The 18,149-nt window shown below is 39.4% G+C and overlaps 1 protein-coding gene across 1 annotated transcript in view; it reads left to right on the forward strand.

The window, feature by feature from the left end:
- Positions 1 to 3,249: 3,249 nt before the first annotated feature.
- Positions 3,250 to 18,149, forward strand: part of LOC140337717 (mucin-2-like) — a 59,218-nt gene continuing 44,318 nt past the window's right edge. The window contains exons 1-3 of the mRNA XM_072421518.1: positions 3,250 to 3,457; positions 5,254 to 5,531; positions 8,309 to 8,372. Coding sequence (XP_072277619.1) covers positions 3,250 to 3,457; positions 5,254 to 5,531; positions 8,309 to 8,372 — 550 coding nt within the window. The remainder of the gene's footprint in view (positions 3,458 to 5,253; positions 5,532 to 8,308; positions 8,373 to 18,149) is intronic.

The following is an 18,149-nucleotide window of genomic DNA, read 5'->3' on the forward strand; positions in this document are numbered from 1 at the left end:
GGTCAGAATCTGCCCTTGTACAGCAAACCTACACCCTGGTACACCAGGACTCTGCTGTGGGCAACAACGAGTTAACTACCTGAACTTTAACGAACTTTCAGTGACCCTGTAACCTGTCATATTTGCTCATAGGTTCTGAAGGAGAAAGATACAATGTTAGGAAGAGATGCAAATGTATATATCTCAATCTCAGCATGGACAGAACTAGCACCCTGGCAAGATTTTTTTTCCGCAAAGTCTCTGATGAGCTGCAATGTAAAGACAGCCAGCTCCGCAGGAAGGAAGATCAATGCACAGAATTTGTGGGGTAGCTGCCAGGCCCCTGTTTTGGCAGGGCCCTGTATATCAGTCCCCCCAGATGGTGACACTGCTAACATAATCTTCAGTGCCTGCAAGCCCCCTCACTAATGTCCACAGTTTTTCTAAGCTTCTTCCAGTTTTGGAACCATCTCGATTGGCTAAACCTGAATGGCATAACTCCGACTCATACACACAGACGTTTATTCATCCTGGCAGATGTGCAGTTTAGTGTTTATTCTGAGGCCTTTTGCAAATAATTATTAATAATTATTGAAATGAGGCTCAATTCACAAAGCTTATATATATCAGGATAAGTATATGTTTTTTTTTAAATTAAATTTCCAAAATGAAATTGCAAAAATTTGAGAAATTAGCTAAAATGAACAATCTTATCCTTATACTAAAATATTGTAAAACTTACGTTTGGTTTGCAGAATTATGTTTAAAAGATAAAGTTCACTTTTAAAATAGTGCCCTGTATGAGAGACTGTATTATCAATGACAGCTAATGAATAAACACAGGCTGTTCAATGTTTGAATGGCAGTGATAGATTGTCCACCGGAGAGTGTTTTGGTGAGTGTCAGATTCACTGTTTTACAAACAGAACCCATATGTAACTCTTTACTTTGCTACGTAAATGTTATGATTATTTATTATGATTCTTAGATACCTAATCATGTTGCAAATAATTGGGTATTTAATTGAAATCCAGGTAAACTTTAATTAGTATTCCTCTATGTAATAATTCCTGTAAAGGAAACAACGCATATGTGTTTCGTTAAAGGAAATCTGTTTAAAATGAAATACAGAAATGCCAATGCTGACTTACTGAAAATGCTAATTGTTTGGCTGTGTTTTACTTTAATACCTAGGGATCTATTTTTAAAGTAGCAAATCTGACATTCACTGACACAAGTACTGCCATTGAAACACATGGACCTTGAAGATTCTCCACCAGAGAATGTTTAAGTGAATGTCATATTCACTGCTTTATAAATAGACCCCATATTATGAATCCAGAACAAGCTGCACCAGGTTAAACCAGACCTACTGATATGCATACTTGTCTTTAACCAGTGACTACAGAAGGAGAGGTCAAAAATACCATCCAAAATGTTCTCAATAATACGGTTATCAGTTTCATATATAATATAAAACTGTAATACATACTTTACATGATAACAAGTACCAATGTCATTGTTATAGCAATTAACAAAGAATAAAACAAGGAAATATATATTTTTAATTGTATATCCAACCCAGCTGTACACACTGGAGTAATGCTTGAGTTCCCTAAGGCGTGTCCGTGCAAATATGCAAAGAAGATCAAGTAATACATTCTAAAATAAATTGTGGTTAACCAAACTAAACATAGCCTGCAAATACTGTAAACATGTTAGCATTGCAATGATAGGCTGCCAAGTCTACAACAGTACTGAATATTATCTAACAACAAAAATGTACTATGCTTCATAAATAGGTATTGTTTATTGTCTATAGAAAAATATTATCAATTCAAATGCAATTAGGCTTTGATATTTATGCTTGAATTTGTGGAATTATGGCGGCCCTATAAGCTTTTACTTACCTATGTGCAAACATGTATATTGATGCATTAGTGCCAAACCCAAAGGGCAGTTGCCTCTACCCAGGTCAAAGGTTTGCATCCAGACTCACTGCATGATAATGCTGGGTTTTGTACAACACACTACTTCTCCTGACATTTATGAATCCATTGATGGTCTTTCATAAAGCTTATGCCCAACAACATGTTAGCAGGCCACATCCCCAAGACATTATATACAACTAAAAGCTTTTAACATGGGATTTCACAGGATTATTTTTCTCACATTTTTGTTACAGTCTCAAAATAGACCTACATTTTTTTACTACTATCACAGGAAACAATTTATGTTTACCTTGCTCCTTAATCTCACAAACCACATTCCTCAGATGGTTCCCCGACCACTTTATTAAATTACCAACACACTGCCCTCAGGGTTTTCAAAGAAACTGCCATCCCAGGGCATTTTGACTTCTCCCTGAACCCTTCATAAAGAGAGGGTTCCTTTTACCCAAACCTCTAAAACCTTGGAAACCCCACCCTTCTTTGCCACTTCAACCAATCCTAACCCTAACCACTCCACCCCACTAACAGGGGTTCTGTAAAGATTGCCCCACAAAGCCGCACAATACTTGCATTCAAAAAATATGCAACACAATGGGCTGTATTTATACATTATTCCCTTGTCAGTTCACTCTAAACACTTTGACAATTGGCCACTAGGATTGGTTGGATTGGTCATTGGTTTAATAAGCACTGAATGAAGAAATGTAAAGGAATTGGAACACCTGTCAATGAATTTAAGATGAATTGACAATTTATAAATATACCTCGCCACAGGAGGGCACACGCAGCCTATTCCTTCTGGCGGCTGCGCTCTTGCTAGCACTGGGGTTGCAGGATCAGTACCCTGTAGGTTGCAGCATCCATGTGGCGGAGGTCAGCATCCTCTGCACTAAGGCTGCACAGCTGAAGTGAAGTTCTGGGGAACACTGCCAGTTTTTGAATTTCACGCAGTCCCGCAAACTTTATTTCCAGCTTCGACCAATCTAGTCAGGAACGGAGAGACAGATGGTCGGCCTGGTCATATACCCTCTCCAGGGAGATTCCCAGACTTGGGCCTTTATTTGCCACAAAGGGGTCCTGCCCTCTCCTCTGTGGGTCCTTTTTCAAGGCCATTGGCGTCTTGTATGAGGACCCAGACCTGACTGCAACTGCTGAAACTAAACTAAGAAGTCTTTGACAAGGCAACAAATGGGCAGAAGAGTATGCCGCGGAGTTCCGCCGCTAGGCTATCAGCTCCTAATTGAATGACCCTGCTCTCAAAAGCCAATTCTGTTGGGGCCTATCTGATACCATCAAAGACATCCTGGTCAATTACCCCATGCCAGAGACTTTGGATGAAATGATGATGTTGACCATTCGGATTGATCGCAGAATTCGCGAGCGCAGTTTGGAGAAACTGCCTGCGCCAACTGCCTTTGCTGTCCCTGCACCCAGTCCACTTCCCATTCGGGCAGAAAAGCTGATGCAGTTGGGCTCCTCAAGGCTGTCAGCCGCAGAAAGGTCAAGAAGGAGGAATAAGAGTCTCTGTTTGTACTGTGGGGAATCGAGCCATTTTGTGCGATCCTAGCGCTTAGGGGGGCTCGAGGAAACTTCCCTAGGTGAGCAGGTATGTCCTATAAGGTCAGATCGTGTGTTATTGCCAGTTAAAATTTCCTGGGGTTCTAATGTGAAACATTATTAGGCCTTCTTGGATAGCGGTGCCGCTGGCAACTTTTTGGATAAGGCCCTAGCACACAGTTTGGGAATCCCTACTATTAGGCCACTTGAATCTGTGTGTGTATTGGCTATTGATGACTCCCCTCTGCAGCTGGGGAAACCAATAACAATTACCCCTGAGGTTTTGGTGAAAGTAGGGGTTACCCATTCCGAAAAGATAGAATGTTTTCTGCTTGATAAGCCTTCCTCACCTGTAATTTTGGGGCTGCCTTGGTTGCGCGGACATAATCCCATAGTTGACTGGGATTCCGGACAGATTGTTAAATGGGGAGAAAAATGTTTTGAAGATTGTTTAGTAAACTCACTACCTCTCCATATTGCTGGTACATTCCTAGAGAAGGTGCCCATTCCTTATTCAGACTTCTTGGATGTATTCTGTCCACAGGCCCCGGATGTTCTTCCTCCTCATGGGGCCTATAACTGCCCTATAGACCTGCTTCCAGGTACTATGCCACCCCGAGGGCACCTCTATAATCTCACTGTCCCTTAAAATTTGGCCATGAAAACGTATATAAAAGAAAATTTGGAAAAGGGCTTTATCCGGCCTTCTACATCCTCTGCTCGGGCTGGGTTCTTTTTTATAGAGAAGAAAGACAGTAGCCAAAGACCATGTATCGATTATAGAGGGTTAAACAAAATTACCATTAAGAACAGATATCCTTTTCCCTGTATCGATGACCTGTTTGGCCAGGTAGTCAATGCCCAAGATTTTACTAAGCTTGACCTAAGGGGGGCTTACAACCTCATAAGAATAAGGCAGAGGGATGAGTGGAAGACTGCTTTTAACACTTGGGATGGGCACTATGAGTACCTGGTTATGCCCTTTTGGTTGTGCAATGCCCCAGCAGTCTTCCAGGAATTCATGAATGATGTGTTTGGTAATGTTCTTGGGAAATTTGTAGTGCTGTTACTTAGACAATATTTTAATCTTTTCACCTTCTCTGGCCCAGCATCATGTGCATGTTAGGGCGTTTCTTTAGAAACTTAGGGGGAACCATTTGTATGCCAAATTAGAGAAGTGTGTGTTAGAAGTCCAACTAACTTCTTTCCTAGGTTTCCTTGTTTCTGATTTGGGTCTAACGATGGATCCACCCAAGGTCACTGCTGTCCTTGATTGCCCTCAGCCTACCAATTTGAAGGGCCTACAAAGGTTCCTAGGTTTTGCCAATTTTTATATGAGATTAAATAAGAAATATTCAGTCATAGTCACTCCCCTTACTGATTTGACACGGAAGGGAGCAAATCCTACCCAGTGGCCTGCCCAGGCTTGTGAAGCTTTTAAAAGGTTGAAAGAGGCTTTTTGATCTGCCCCTATATAAACTTGGGGTAAAAGCAATTTTGTCCGAGTACGTGGGGACCTTGCGCCTTCTTTTCCCGTCAATTTTCTCCAGCAGAACAAAACTCTGATATTGGTAATCGTGAACTCTTTGCTATCAAGTTAGCTTTTTGAGGAGTAGAGACACTGGTTGGATGGGGCAGAGAATCCAATACCTGTATTCACTGACCATAATAATCTAGAGTGCATATAGGGTGCCAAAAGGTTAAACTCCCGACAAGCACGTTTGGCATTATTTTTTTCACATTTTAACTTTACCATTTCTTACAGACAGGGGTCCAAAAGTGGACCTGAAACAAAGTGGCTCCTGCACAAATTATTTGTCTGAGTCCATCTTTCCTTCTCACTATGTGCTTGGGGTATTATCTGCCAGTTCGCTTTCCCCTGATTTATCGGCTATGTTGGAGCCTCATCATTCTGACCCACCTCCAGGCAAACCCCCAGGGAGGTTTCATGTACCCCTGCCCCTATGCCTGCAGGTCCTCCAGCAGTTTCATGAGTCTAAGGTTACTGGACACCCAGTAGAGAAAAAGACTATAGAGTTACTGGTAAGCCATGTGTAGTGGCCATCCCTTCTGGACAATACTCGAGCCGTTGTAAAGGCCTGCACTATGTGCACTCGTAGTAAGACTCCTCGTGCAGCCCCAGCAGGTACCCTTCAGCCACTGCCTGTCCCTGACAAACCCTGGTTGCATATTGTGATGAATTTCATAGTGGATCTACCGGTGTCCAAAGGATGCACTGTGGTTTGGGTGGTAGTGGATCCGTTTAGTAAAATGGAACACTTTGTATCCCTTCACAAACTGCCTACGGTGAAGGAATTATCGCATTTTTTCATTGAGAACAACCCGGAGGTGTGCAGTTTTTGTCTCAATTCTGGCATTCGTTTTCTGCACAATTAGGCATTTCCCTTTCCTTCTCTTCTGGATTTCATCCTGAAACTAACATTAAGACTGAAAGGACCAATCAATCATTAGAGCAGTATCTCCGCTGCTTTGTATCAGGTTGTCAGGAGGAATGGGCGGATTACCTTCCATTTGCGGAGTTTGCCTTTAACAATGCTGAACATTTATCGACTAAAATGTCTCCTTTTAAATGTTTGGGTGGACAGAATCCAAAATTCTCCTCCTTGTCTGGTCCCCTCTTCCAACATGCCATTGTTGGAAGAATGGCTCACCCACATGACCACAATTTAGTCCCAAGTACAACAAAGTTTAAAGCAGGCTTACAGGCAGCAAAAACAATTTGCTGATCGACATCGCTCCACAGAGCCAGGGTATTTATTTTGGGTTTCCACCAGGAATATTGCCCTTCGCCAGCCCTCCACCAAGCTTGGGCCGAAACTCATTGGGCCATACCCTGTTTCTGAGAGAATAAATAAATTAACCTATAGGGTAACCCTGCCTCGCTTGGTTAGGAGTGTTGACTCTCTCCATGTCTCCTTAATAAAATCAGCAGCTAATGCGGCACCTTCCTTGGAGCCTCCCCCTACTGTGAATGTGGAAGGTTAGCCTGAGTATGAGGTTGAGAAAATTTTAGATTTTTACTGGCTACAGAATTCTCTCCAGTATTTGATTGATTAGAAAGGTTATGGTCCAGAGGAGAGGAGCTGGGTTCCATCAAGTTCATGTGGAAGAGTTAGTTTTCAAAGAGGTTTCAAAAGGTTTCACAACGAAAACCCTGAAAAACTGCGAGTGGAGGGTTTGGAGGCCCCTCCTCAAGAAGGAGGTAATGTTAGTAGGCGCTCTCCGGGCGGAAGTACCCAGGCGATACCTCACCACAGGAGGGCACGTGCAGCCTATTCCCTCTGGCGGCTGCGCTCACAGTAACACTGGGGTTACACAGGATCAGTACCCTGTAGGTTGCAGTATCCCTGTGGCTGAGGTTTCACTCAGCATCCTCTGCACTGAGGCTGCACAGCTGAAGTGAATTGAGTAGTTCCTGGTAATTGGCTGTCATTGGCTGCTGGAGCTTTAAAGCCTCTCTGCTCCCTGTCAGAGGTGCCTGTTATACCCTTTGTACTGTGCTGGATGGACTGATTTCCTGTGTTTTTGACCTTGGCTAGTTTTTTGGATTCCTGTCTTTTACTCTGCATGCGTGGCTCTGTACTGTGCATTTAATGGGCACTGGGTCGGCTGCCGGCCTATCTTCAGACACCATCCTTTGCTGAGCGGGTGCTGCTTTAGGCGAAGACTGCGGCATAGATTGGGGGATTGGTGTCTGAGAAATACTGACATAGATCCAGGCCTTACAGGACACCTATATGTTGAAACAGTCAGGGGTAAGAAGAATGGCGAGAGACTCCAGATGTGGGCTTTTTGATTTTATATAAGAAGGAATCATAAAGTGTACTATATACAAGGCTTTTGCCTCATACCAACAAAATACTTCTTTTTATCTACAGCTTTTGTTTTCCTGGGTTCAGGCTTGTGACCAACTGACCATTGTCCACCATTTTTGAAATACAGATTGACATTAAAAATCCAGCAACCTCCAGACCTGAGGTGTGCCAGATTCTTGAAAATTCTGGACTTTTAAAAGTTATACTTACCTCCACACACAGGCAGCCTTCCTCGTGCAGCACCCGCATACATCTGGCACAGTTCTAGGGAGCAGTCACCAGGGATGTCTGAACATGTATTTAGTTTAGCAAGCAAGCACCTAACAGCTGTTTCTGCAGAACAGTGCCAGAAAAACATTAGTGGCCAAACAGTGTACTGCAGTCCCTGTATAGAACATGAGAGCTGAAATTCATGTCGGGAAACTAAAGGATCCGGATTATCGATAGCCGATCGAAGAGTGATTGTCCTGTAAATCTCATTAAGTTTCTTTTGTATGAGAATAACCAAAGTATAAATAAGAAACAATAACAACAATTACAATTCCCAAAATATAAATTAGAAACAATGGCTAATAAACTGGGGCATGAGAGGAGATAGCCTGGATATCAGCACCATGCATTGTTCAATGACTGTGGATTCCTGAAAGATCACTGTTTACTATTTACTTTTATTTACCTTTTTGTACCACCTACCTCACTTTGTATAAATACCACCACCCTTTCTAAGTAAATCAGAACATTACCACCTTTGATTGTTTTCACACAAAAGCTCCATCTATAGCAATAAGTCTCTGTTCCTTCGAGAGGGAAATACGTTCATCTTTAACACTCCATCTAATCTGACATATGAGTTAAGTATGTTAGAGTCCCACTGTGTATTGATTTTGTTTAAATAATACACTGGTTTTGGTTTTTTTGCAAGGTTTTAGTGCCCTCCCTTTTCCTTTCTTTTTTACTACAACCATAAGTTCCTTCTCATCTTAGTTTGGAACTCCAAGGCCTGTTGCACTGCTATGTGACCTTGGTATAAATTGGATACTAACACAAGGTGAGAACTTTTCGTTATGTTATTATTATGATTCAGAGAGACTATTTTATTTTTTTCCCTGTGCTATACCACACCCTGAGGGCCAATCTAAATCTAGGTGTCTGTATTTTAGCAGTATGAGACCCCCCCCCCCCCCACTCCATGCCCCAGATCCTTTTTTAAAGTAAGGTTGAATTTAATAAAATCTGTAATGAATACTTCACATAATATTCAAATGTCCATATTATTTTGGAACAATTTGGAACAATTCAATATAATTGAATTTGAGATTGTTAATGAATTTAGGCATACAATGAAAGTTTAGCAACATTTTCTCCCCCTCCAAAGAAGGCCAACAAAAAAAAAAAACAAGAAACCTGATAAGAACAGACATTTAAAATCTTACAATAAAATCGTATAATATAAAATGAATCAATGAGTCTAGCTGAAAATGTTAGTTGTCAGCATGCATCAAGGATCAGTACTCATAAATCATTGATCTACAAGCATATAACATATAAAAGGAAAAAAAAAAAAGTTAAGATATGTTTCTACTGTGTATGTTGCCAGCCTGTGCTGTCTAATGTAATTCTTTCCCCAATTATAATACTGAAAGTAAGGGTCATAGATAAATGGAATTCATTTAAATGGAGGTAGAAGGTGTGCATGACTTTGTGCACAGGGAGAGCAGCATTTCATAGGTTAAAGTGGGTGGGTGCTCAAGGGAAGGTCAGAAAAGGTGATTGGTTGTGGGGAGTGGAGTGAAAGTAAAGTAAGGTTTAGGAATCAGGAAGTGTGGGGGTCTTTTTTACCAGGTCAGAGAGGGATCTCCTCCCCACCCATCCTCTTTTTGTCATTGGGTAGGGTTTATGGTTTTGGTTTAGCAGTTTGTGGTTCTAGGGGGGCAGTCATTGTTTATGTTCATTTTGGGTGAACCAATCTATGGTGTGGGAGCCCTGTGTGGTTATGTTAGAAGGTGGTGACACCAAAAGGGGGTGTGTGGTTAAGGGGCTGCAGGAATTGATATTCGTTCCCGAGGTGGTGAAGGGCGGCTGGGAGTAATAATATAATGTGGGTGTCAGAGTGGTAAAATCAGTTGGTATTAGTGACTTTGAAGACTTGCGACCTAATTATACAATGTTTAAGTGTCACTGTTATGCTAACATATGGGTATTTAGGTTGAGTATGCTGGTGTTTTATTTATACTAAATAGTTGCAAAGTGATTTGATCCAAATATGGCATGCTGTCTTTTATAAAGGGGAAAATGGGTGGGTCAAGTGAGGGACTTGTGCCCTAAGAAAAATGAAGAAGCGATCCTCTGGGCATCGCAAGTCACGTGGAAGTTCAGATACACAGACAGAAATTAACACAGCAGTGCATCATATCAATGCATTTTACTATAACACATTTAATGGGAATCTCAAACATTGCTTTTTATGTAATGCCTGATGTTCTATATAACTGATTGTAAATGTACTGTACAGAGCCTAATTCTTTGTATAATACTTACATATTTAACCGATGCTCTAAAATGAAATCACATTAATAAACATTTGATCTTTTTTTTTTAAATAAGAAAAGAATAGGTGAATAAAGTCTAACAAGGGGGAATATTTTCCACTGTACAAACATGTAAATACAGCCTAAAATCAATGGCATGGTGTTACACAATGTACAACAACACCATCTTATCTGGTATTTTAATAACTGTTACCTCTTAATCCTATATTCTTATATAATATACCTTTATTCTATCTTGAGAGTTGCAGTTGACATAGCTATGCTATTTACTATTTACCGTACTCTGTAAATCTGTACACTGGCTTTCATATCCCATTCGAATCTTATTTAAGCTATTGTACTTTGCCTCTAAATTACTCCCATCTGACACATATATACACCTCAACCACTCTTTCATTGACCTTCCAATGGCTACTCACATATAACCTCTTCCCACACTCGGCTCCAAGACCTCTCTAAGGGCTACCCTAAGGACTATCTTTGGATATCCCTCCCTAGGCTCATTGGTCTAGCTCCAACCTTCAACACATTTAAACAAGTCATCAAAATCCACTTCTTCAAACAAGTAGTACAACACTGTTTGGTGCCCAACATATTTGTAATCTCCAGTCTATGGTTATTGGTAAACAATTCTAAAGGTTATGTTGTTGTTGTTACTGGTTTTCAGGTGTTAGAGGGTATGCAGGCAGCAAGAAGGCTGGTTGTGGGTCCCAAGAGCGGAAGAGTGGGAGTTTATGTGGACAAGACAGTGCAATTCACATTGCAAATTTTCAATAAACCCCCCCCCCCCCCCCAAGCACGCCTATAATTAAAAATATTTTATTTCATATTTAAATTTCAGATTTTTTTATATGTCCTATGCAAATACCTATTGCTTTTTATAAAGTACCTGTTGTTCCTTATAATGGGGTTTATTTGTCACAGAAAACATTGACACAGACTGTTATTTCCGACATTAGGGCCACACAAGGTAAAAAATTGTCAAGATAATTATAATTATCTTAAACAAATTATATTCAGATTCTTCCTCTTTTTACATCCTGCTTGAAAGACGTCTGTTCACCTTTATAATTTATTGCTTTTAGACAAATGGCTTCAACAGGAAAGACACAGAATGACAGAGATGATATCTCTCTAAATTCATAACAGAAAAAATGTAACTCATTTTCAAAGGAAGTCTTCACGATCGAAAATGCTTCCTTCATGTAAAGCCCTAGTCAGCACCAGTTTTCACCAGTCCCCCAATCCAACACGGCGGTCTTCACCTAAAGTAAGCCCCCGCTCAGCCTTAGGAGACTGGTTGTGTCTTCCAGCACTTGGTTGCCCCCAGGACTTAGTGTGCGGAGGATGGTGTCTGGGGATGGGCCAGCAGCTGACCAGGAGCCCACAGATAAACAGTACAGGAATTACCAGGAAATCCAGAAAACAAGCCGAAGTCAAACACAGAAGATCAGTCCACCAAATGAAGTACAAATCTCTCCGATACAGATAAGCTAAGCTATAACTACAACAGGCACAGAAGACTGGAAGCAGAGAAGCTATAAAGTGATTGTAGGCCCAAAGAGTGCCTACTACAACTTCAGTATTGGCAGCGCTCAAGCTATTGAAGTGTATATAGGTCAATTAAAAAAAGGACATGGAGGGTAAAAAACACCTAAATGTAAATTACTTCACATAGAACCCTGTCCAATTGAGATATAGTGGCTGCAATATTTATTTTTTGGCTACATCAATCTTTGTATCTAAGGTAAAAGCCATGGTTGTCACCCTGGGTGGACTACCAAAATGTTAACCCTATTACATGGATGACTGGAGATTACCACAGAAGACTAACTTATTTTAAGGGAACCTATGATTATATTTGTACTTTTTTGTGACAAAACTTTAGTAAACCTTTTTTCTAATATATGTTGGCTACGTGTACAAAACAGCAGTAAAAACCTGATGTTATAAACAATTTATATTCTATTGAAAAGTTAAAAAAAAAAGAAAAAGACATTTGATTTAGGATAACTTGAGCAATTCCTCTTAGCCAAGTCGAGTTTATAATAAAGCCGTTTTGCATACCGTCATTAAAAGTTCTACTCACAAGCTAACAATACAATTACCTATTATCAGCTAACCTGACTGTATGAGAGGCAGAGCTGGATTAACTATTAGGAACAATATAGCCTCATCTATCCGACAGGGGAAAAGCGGCTGTTTTACTGTTACATTGAAACTGATTTAATAAAGCTTTCCAAGACTGGAGAAAATAGAACCAGCAAACCTGGAATGGAACTGATCGAGGACTGAAAACATTTGCAAACTAAAAGCTAATGATTTTTAAGAAATCTGTTCCTGGTTTGCGGGATACCCAAGGTATCGTCCTATGATGGTATATTTTACCTAGTCTTGGAGAATTTAAATAAATCAGGATCATTGTTTCCCGTCATCAATTTGAACAATTGTCAACTAAAATGTTTATTTACCTATTTTCACAAAAAGTCTGATTGGGAACAGCAAAACAAGTCCTTGTGTGTGATTTTACCAGAGGGCCTTATGAATAAACACCAAGGTATAAAAAGCCTAAGGGCATTATGTGATGATTACAACAATAAATACAAAGGGTTCATTTTATCTTTACACTTAATTCAAAGCCTACTGGTTTGTAATAACCCTTTGTACTGAATAGCTTTTCATGGGATATTGAACAAGAATTGCTTTGAGTGACAGTTTTTTCTGTCTAAAATTTTTTAGCCACAAACATTTGGCTCTGGTTGGAAAGAAATCCCAAGCAAGCATTCGAAGCACAAAAATGTAATGCAAAAACTATCTTAGTTGGGTTCATCCAGAAATTAGTATAGCTAGGCACAATAACTAATCGCAATATTAGTGCCTTCAGGGTAGAGTAGATAATTATCCAATCTAGAATGTCTTCACTACATTAATCTGCCACTTTTCACCAGCTGATGCCCTTGGAAACAACCAATATGGATGAACATGTGATCTTTCCTGCTTCTTCTTGGACTGCAGTGCTAAGGCCTAAGCAGTCAATTACTAAGCTAGAACATTAATGTATTAGATGGGAGAAGTAGTCATCAGTCATATATAAACTCCCACACACAAACACAAAAGTTACACGAGAAGCCGGGGCTATTTAATCTAACAATACTACGATGTAAGCAACCTGCATTTACTTCAAGTGCCATATTTTAATCCTCAAGTTAACATCTATGTCTTTGGGGTGTTTGACTGGATTCTACACAGGTTTTTTAATGACATAATATTGTGGGACCAGAGAAAACTCTCTCCCACCCTGGGAAAAAAACAGGGATAGTTACCCCTATTCACAGTCCCCCAGTTACAGACAACCCCCTTTCCACAAAAACAACCTCATTGACAGACCACAATAAAAAAAGTGGTACAGATCGCAAAGGAAGACCCTAAGGCACAAAGCAGTACAGATTGCTAGTGGTGCACCTTAGTACAGGTCCCCAGTGCAGATTCCCAGGTAGACTTAAATACAGACCCCTGTGCAGACACCCAGGTATAGTCCATCAAGACAGCCATTATTCACATCTAGGCAGCCAGGTAGATGCTATGTCCATCAAACAAGCATATTTATCAAGGCAGACTGGTAGACACTAAGGCCATTAAGGTAGCCAGGTGCATGGTCTGCCCAGCAAGGCATCCAGTCAACCCAGACAGCGAGTTAGGTACACTGTCCACCCTCCAAGGGACACAGGCAGCCAGGTGTTATTTTCTTTAAGAGCATATTTTGCACCTGGTTGCCTGTGTCCTTTGCTGGATGGACTGACTGTGCACCTAACTGCTCTGCTGGCTGTCCAGTCCAGGGATCCCATTGTGTGTGCAAACCCGATTAAAAAAGATTTTTGCCACTAGCTGTCAAACCCGTTGAAAAGTCTATTGCCACATTGTTAGCACAATCTGACACAAGTAGAACATCTGGATGGCCAAGATGAACTGACAGAATTGTCAATTCATCCTACCCATCCAGATGTCCTACTTGTAGCTGTGTTTGAGTGTCATAGAATGGCAGCAAACCACAGGAACAAGTTTTACTCTGCTCACTGCTTTGCCTGGATTTCTCTGTCAGCACAGCTATGCAAGAGATCATCTCACAATTTTATTGTTTGTGGGGAAGTGTGTTTTAAAGGGAAACTCAGCCTGCTGCCTTTTTGTGAATTTCAAATGATGACAACAAAGTTACAGTGCACAGCCTGATCATTGTGCAAAAGGAAATTCATATTATACTATTTCCTGCCTACAGTAGATTTATATTCTTGTAGGCAGATAAATGAAATCCCTTTCACACTTCTGAGTTTTAGAGTATTAGATGCTGTAACACACTTACATTATTTCCTGGCTGGATGACATCCAGGAAAATCTAGCACTTTGCTCCCCAATCGAACTTTCCCTGTCCCATCCCATTACTTCATTGGAATTTAGTTCTTTTATTCATGGAGGCTCAGTATAACATGTGGGCTCTACATAGGGCAATCTGCTGCTTACAGAAAGTTATATATAGCCTTTCCCATCAGCCATGATCTGCTTGCACAAACAGACCCAGTAAATGCATAATTGAAGGTGTGTAATAAAAGAGAAAGTGTTCATTAAAAATGTGATTGAACTGTTGATGAGACTGTTGATGAGAAATGAAATGAGGAACCAGGAAAAAGAAAATTAAACTTCAACTTTCAGGTAAACAATGCATTCATGCCCAATTTTTGTGCACACTGTCAGTATGTTTTTTTCATTAACAACATAAGAGTTAAATGTTTTTAAAAGCTTAGGTGCCATGACAGCATTTGAAAAAGTAGGATGAGTTGTTAGTGTATTCTGGAATAATGCCATATATTAGGCAATAAAAGGAAAGTCAGCAAGTCAGGTACTTACATTGCCACCTGCAGTCATGGTATTCTCTGGACCAGCAAAACTATGGTTTCTAATGTGGGCTTTCACTTTGCTAAATCCTATTGGTAAGGTCCAATTATATATTTATGTTATTTAATAATGATTACTACTTATTAACAATGTGTTATCCCACCAGATAGAACACATCCACAAATGCGGTATAGTATATATTGTATATTCACAGAATAATGACAGGTCTTGTGCTGTAACACTGTTTTGTATATCATTTTAATAATTAATTTTGTGATCCTGTAAAGCATTAAATATACTGAAAAGATCAAATACATTTACATTATTTTATCAGATACATATATATTTTATACATTATTTAATTAACAATTTGCTCAACTATTGTTAAGATAAACTTAAACCAGTTGTGATAGAGATTTAATAAAAGATTTATTAAGAACATTTATTTGTTATTTGTATAGCTAAAATCTTTAAGGAAATCTTTTGAGTATTGTTACACTTTATTTAGGGGTAAATGTGTCTTTTAAAGTGTGTATAGGTGGGATATAATCTGTTTTTATTTTTTGTTGAGCTGCAGGAGGAATTGTTTCAAGTTCTTTGCAAAAACTCTCTAAAGCATAAAATTTTGTTCCTGGTGCTTTCTGAATAATTTCATAAATTGAAGAAGAATTTTGGGGAGACTAAATAGAAGAAATGCAGTTCTTTGTAAACTGTGATTGTGTGCGAAGGAAGATGATGAAAACAAATGAACACAAATTCAGCAAAAAGTGAAATGTCTTTGACATGTCAAGTGAACTAAAATAACATCAGTTTTATTTACCAACTACAATCCCCTTCTCATATAACATAGATAAAGAGAGGGATTGTGTTTGCAACCCAAACAGAGTGATCTGGGTCACAGGGATGGTCAAGACCTATATCTGAAACAATATGCAGACATCTGTAGATGCTATTAACCCATGTTAGTGATTTAGAAATAATATTATTACTTAAACTATTAGACCTTAGATAAGAAAAAAGACTTGGGATTGTCTGTGCTAGGGCAATGACATATAAATAACCTTGGTGGTCTCTAGTAAAGCTATAAAATGTGAAAAAGAATTCCAATCCTTTTCTCTTGACCCCTTTTACTTAGGATAAGGTGATATAGCGTCACAATAAATATTACAAAAACACTGTGGACAACAAGTACAACAGATATTTGTAGTGAAAAAAAGTGGGAGAAATCAGCATGATCAATAGGCCATTTTGTAGAACTGTAGCAATGATAAGTATTACAGAAACTGATACTAATGATACTACTGGTGGTATTGGTGCTTCAGTTTTAAATTAAATACACATATATAGTTGTATAAAATGTAAATTATTTTAGGTCCTCTTATTTTTTTAAATAAAGTGCAAAAACCAAGCCCCATGGGTAAGGTTTCTACAAATTTTACTGGTACTTAACTTCTCTATTTATTTCTTTAAAATATGTATTGGTTATCTAAAGGTTGAAGACCTTTTGAAGACCAAGACCTTCAAAATCTTGTGTCCTAAATAAATAGTCATAAGGCAAACCTCTGTGTTATATCTTCTCTCCATTTACAGATAGTAACATGCAACCCAAACCAGGGAGATCTGGATTCAAGGACCCAAAATTTCATGTTGGCAAAAAAAAAGATAGAGGTAAGACTAAGTTCATTTTGAATAATAACTCTTTTATGAGGACATTGTTATTTTTCTATTTTTTTCAAATGTTTAAATGATTTGTGGCCACGCTAAAAAAAAAATGCACTAATGAATATTTGGTGAACAAAACATTTTCTAGTTTATACTGGATTTTAGGTGAAGCAGGTTGTTAGATGTAGTCCATACATCAAAGACACTTTATGTCTCACTAAAGCTACGTACACACGTCAGATTTTTATCGCCCGATAATCGGCATCGGCCAATTATCGGGCGAAAATTTGCCGTGTGTACAGTTGGTGTCGTCCATCGTCCGGACGACCGACATGCCGGATCCACGGACGATGGACGTCAGCCGATCCTAATGAAAGGAAAGCGGAGAGCGCGCAGCAGGGTGCCGCTCCGTCGCTCTCCCCCTCCCCTCTTCATAGAGCATGAACGGTGCTGTATGTACAGCACCGTTCATGTATCGTGCACTCCCTTGTCGTTGGAAAGGATTGTGAAAGATCCTTTCCAACGACAAAAATTGGAAGTGTGTACGCAGCTTAACCATTGCAAATGTCTGTGACAATGAGGAGCAGATGGCCTGGAGATGAGAACTCCTGACATTGAACTAGACTTAGGTCTAAGTTTGCATATCAGTATCAGTACTGTTTAGTATATTAAGCTGCATCTATTGGGGAGAGAAACAGAATGTTTCAAACAGTCGAATAATTATATTATGAAAATCATTTTTGGTAGGGTTTTGTTAGATGTTAGGGGTACAGTTTCATCAGTGAAGCTGGGTGATCCAGCAAAACCAACCCAACTTCACTGATGAAAGTGTATCCTCTCCAGCCTTGGAGAGCTTTAAAAAATCAGGGTAATAAATGCCAACTGCAATATCTAAAACTAGCAAAGTATTTTCTTGTATTAAAAGAGGAATAGACTCCAGAGATGGAGACATAATCCTGCCCCTGTACAAAGCATTGGTCAGACCACATCGGGAATATGCAGTCCAGTTTTGGGCACCAGTTCACAAAAAAGATATTGTTGAATTGGTGATAGTGCAGAGAAGGACAACTAAACTAATAAAATGAACGGAGGAGCTATGAGGTGAGATTAGCAGACCTGAATCTATTCTGCCTTAAGAAAAGGCATTTAAGGGGGATATGATCACCCTGTATAATATATATATGGTCCATATGGAGAACTCTCCTCCCAATTATGCACGTTAAAGTCATTAGAAAGGACAAGAGGGCACTCATCACGTCTGGAAGAAAAGAAATTTAATCTCCAGGTAAGGAAGGGATTTTTCACTAAAGGTCTCTGAAAATATGGATTAGGCTCCCTCTGGAAGAAGTTTGAGCATGTTCTATAGATTACCTAAAGAAAAATCTGGATGCTTTTCTAGAAGCACTGAATATAACTGGGAGTTAAAGTTTTAAAGTAAAGATAACAGAGTATTGATCTGGTGAACATCCAATTGCCTCACGGAATAACAAAGGGATTTTTTTTTACCCCTGTTCCTTTGAATAACTATGTCTAAAAGCTTTTTATCTGGGATATGTTTATTTTCCTAGCTGTTAAACTTGATGAACGTATGTCTTTTTTCAACCTAACTATGTAACTATGCAATAAAATCCAACTGTATATTGTCTAAAACATGTGTAAAAACACTTAGAAGACAACAATACCAGGCTAATTTTAGCATGATCTAAAAGCCATTCTGAAGATGTGTA

This window comes from Pyxicephalus adspersus, chromosome 9 (genome assembly GCF_032062135.1).
Source record: "Pyxicephalus adspersus chromosome 9, UCB_Pads_2.0, whole genome shotgun sequence".
Taxonomy (NCBI): domain Eukaryota; kingdom Metazoa; phylum Chordata; class Amphibia; order Anura; family Pyxicephalidae; genus Pyxicephalus; species Pyxicephalus adspersus.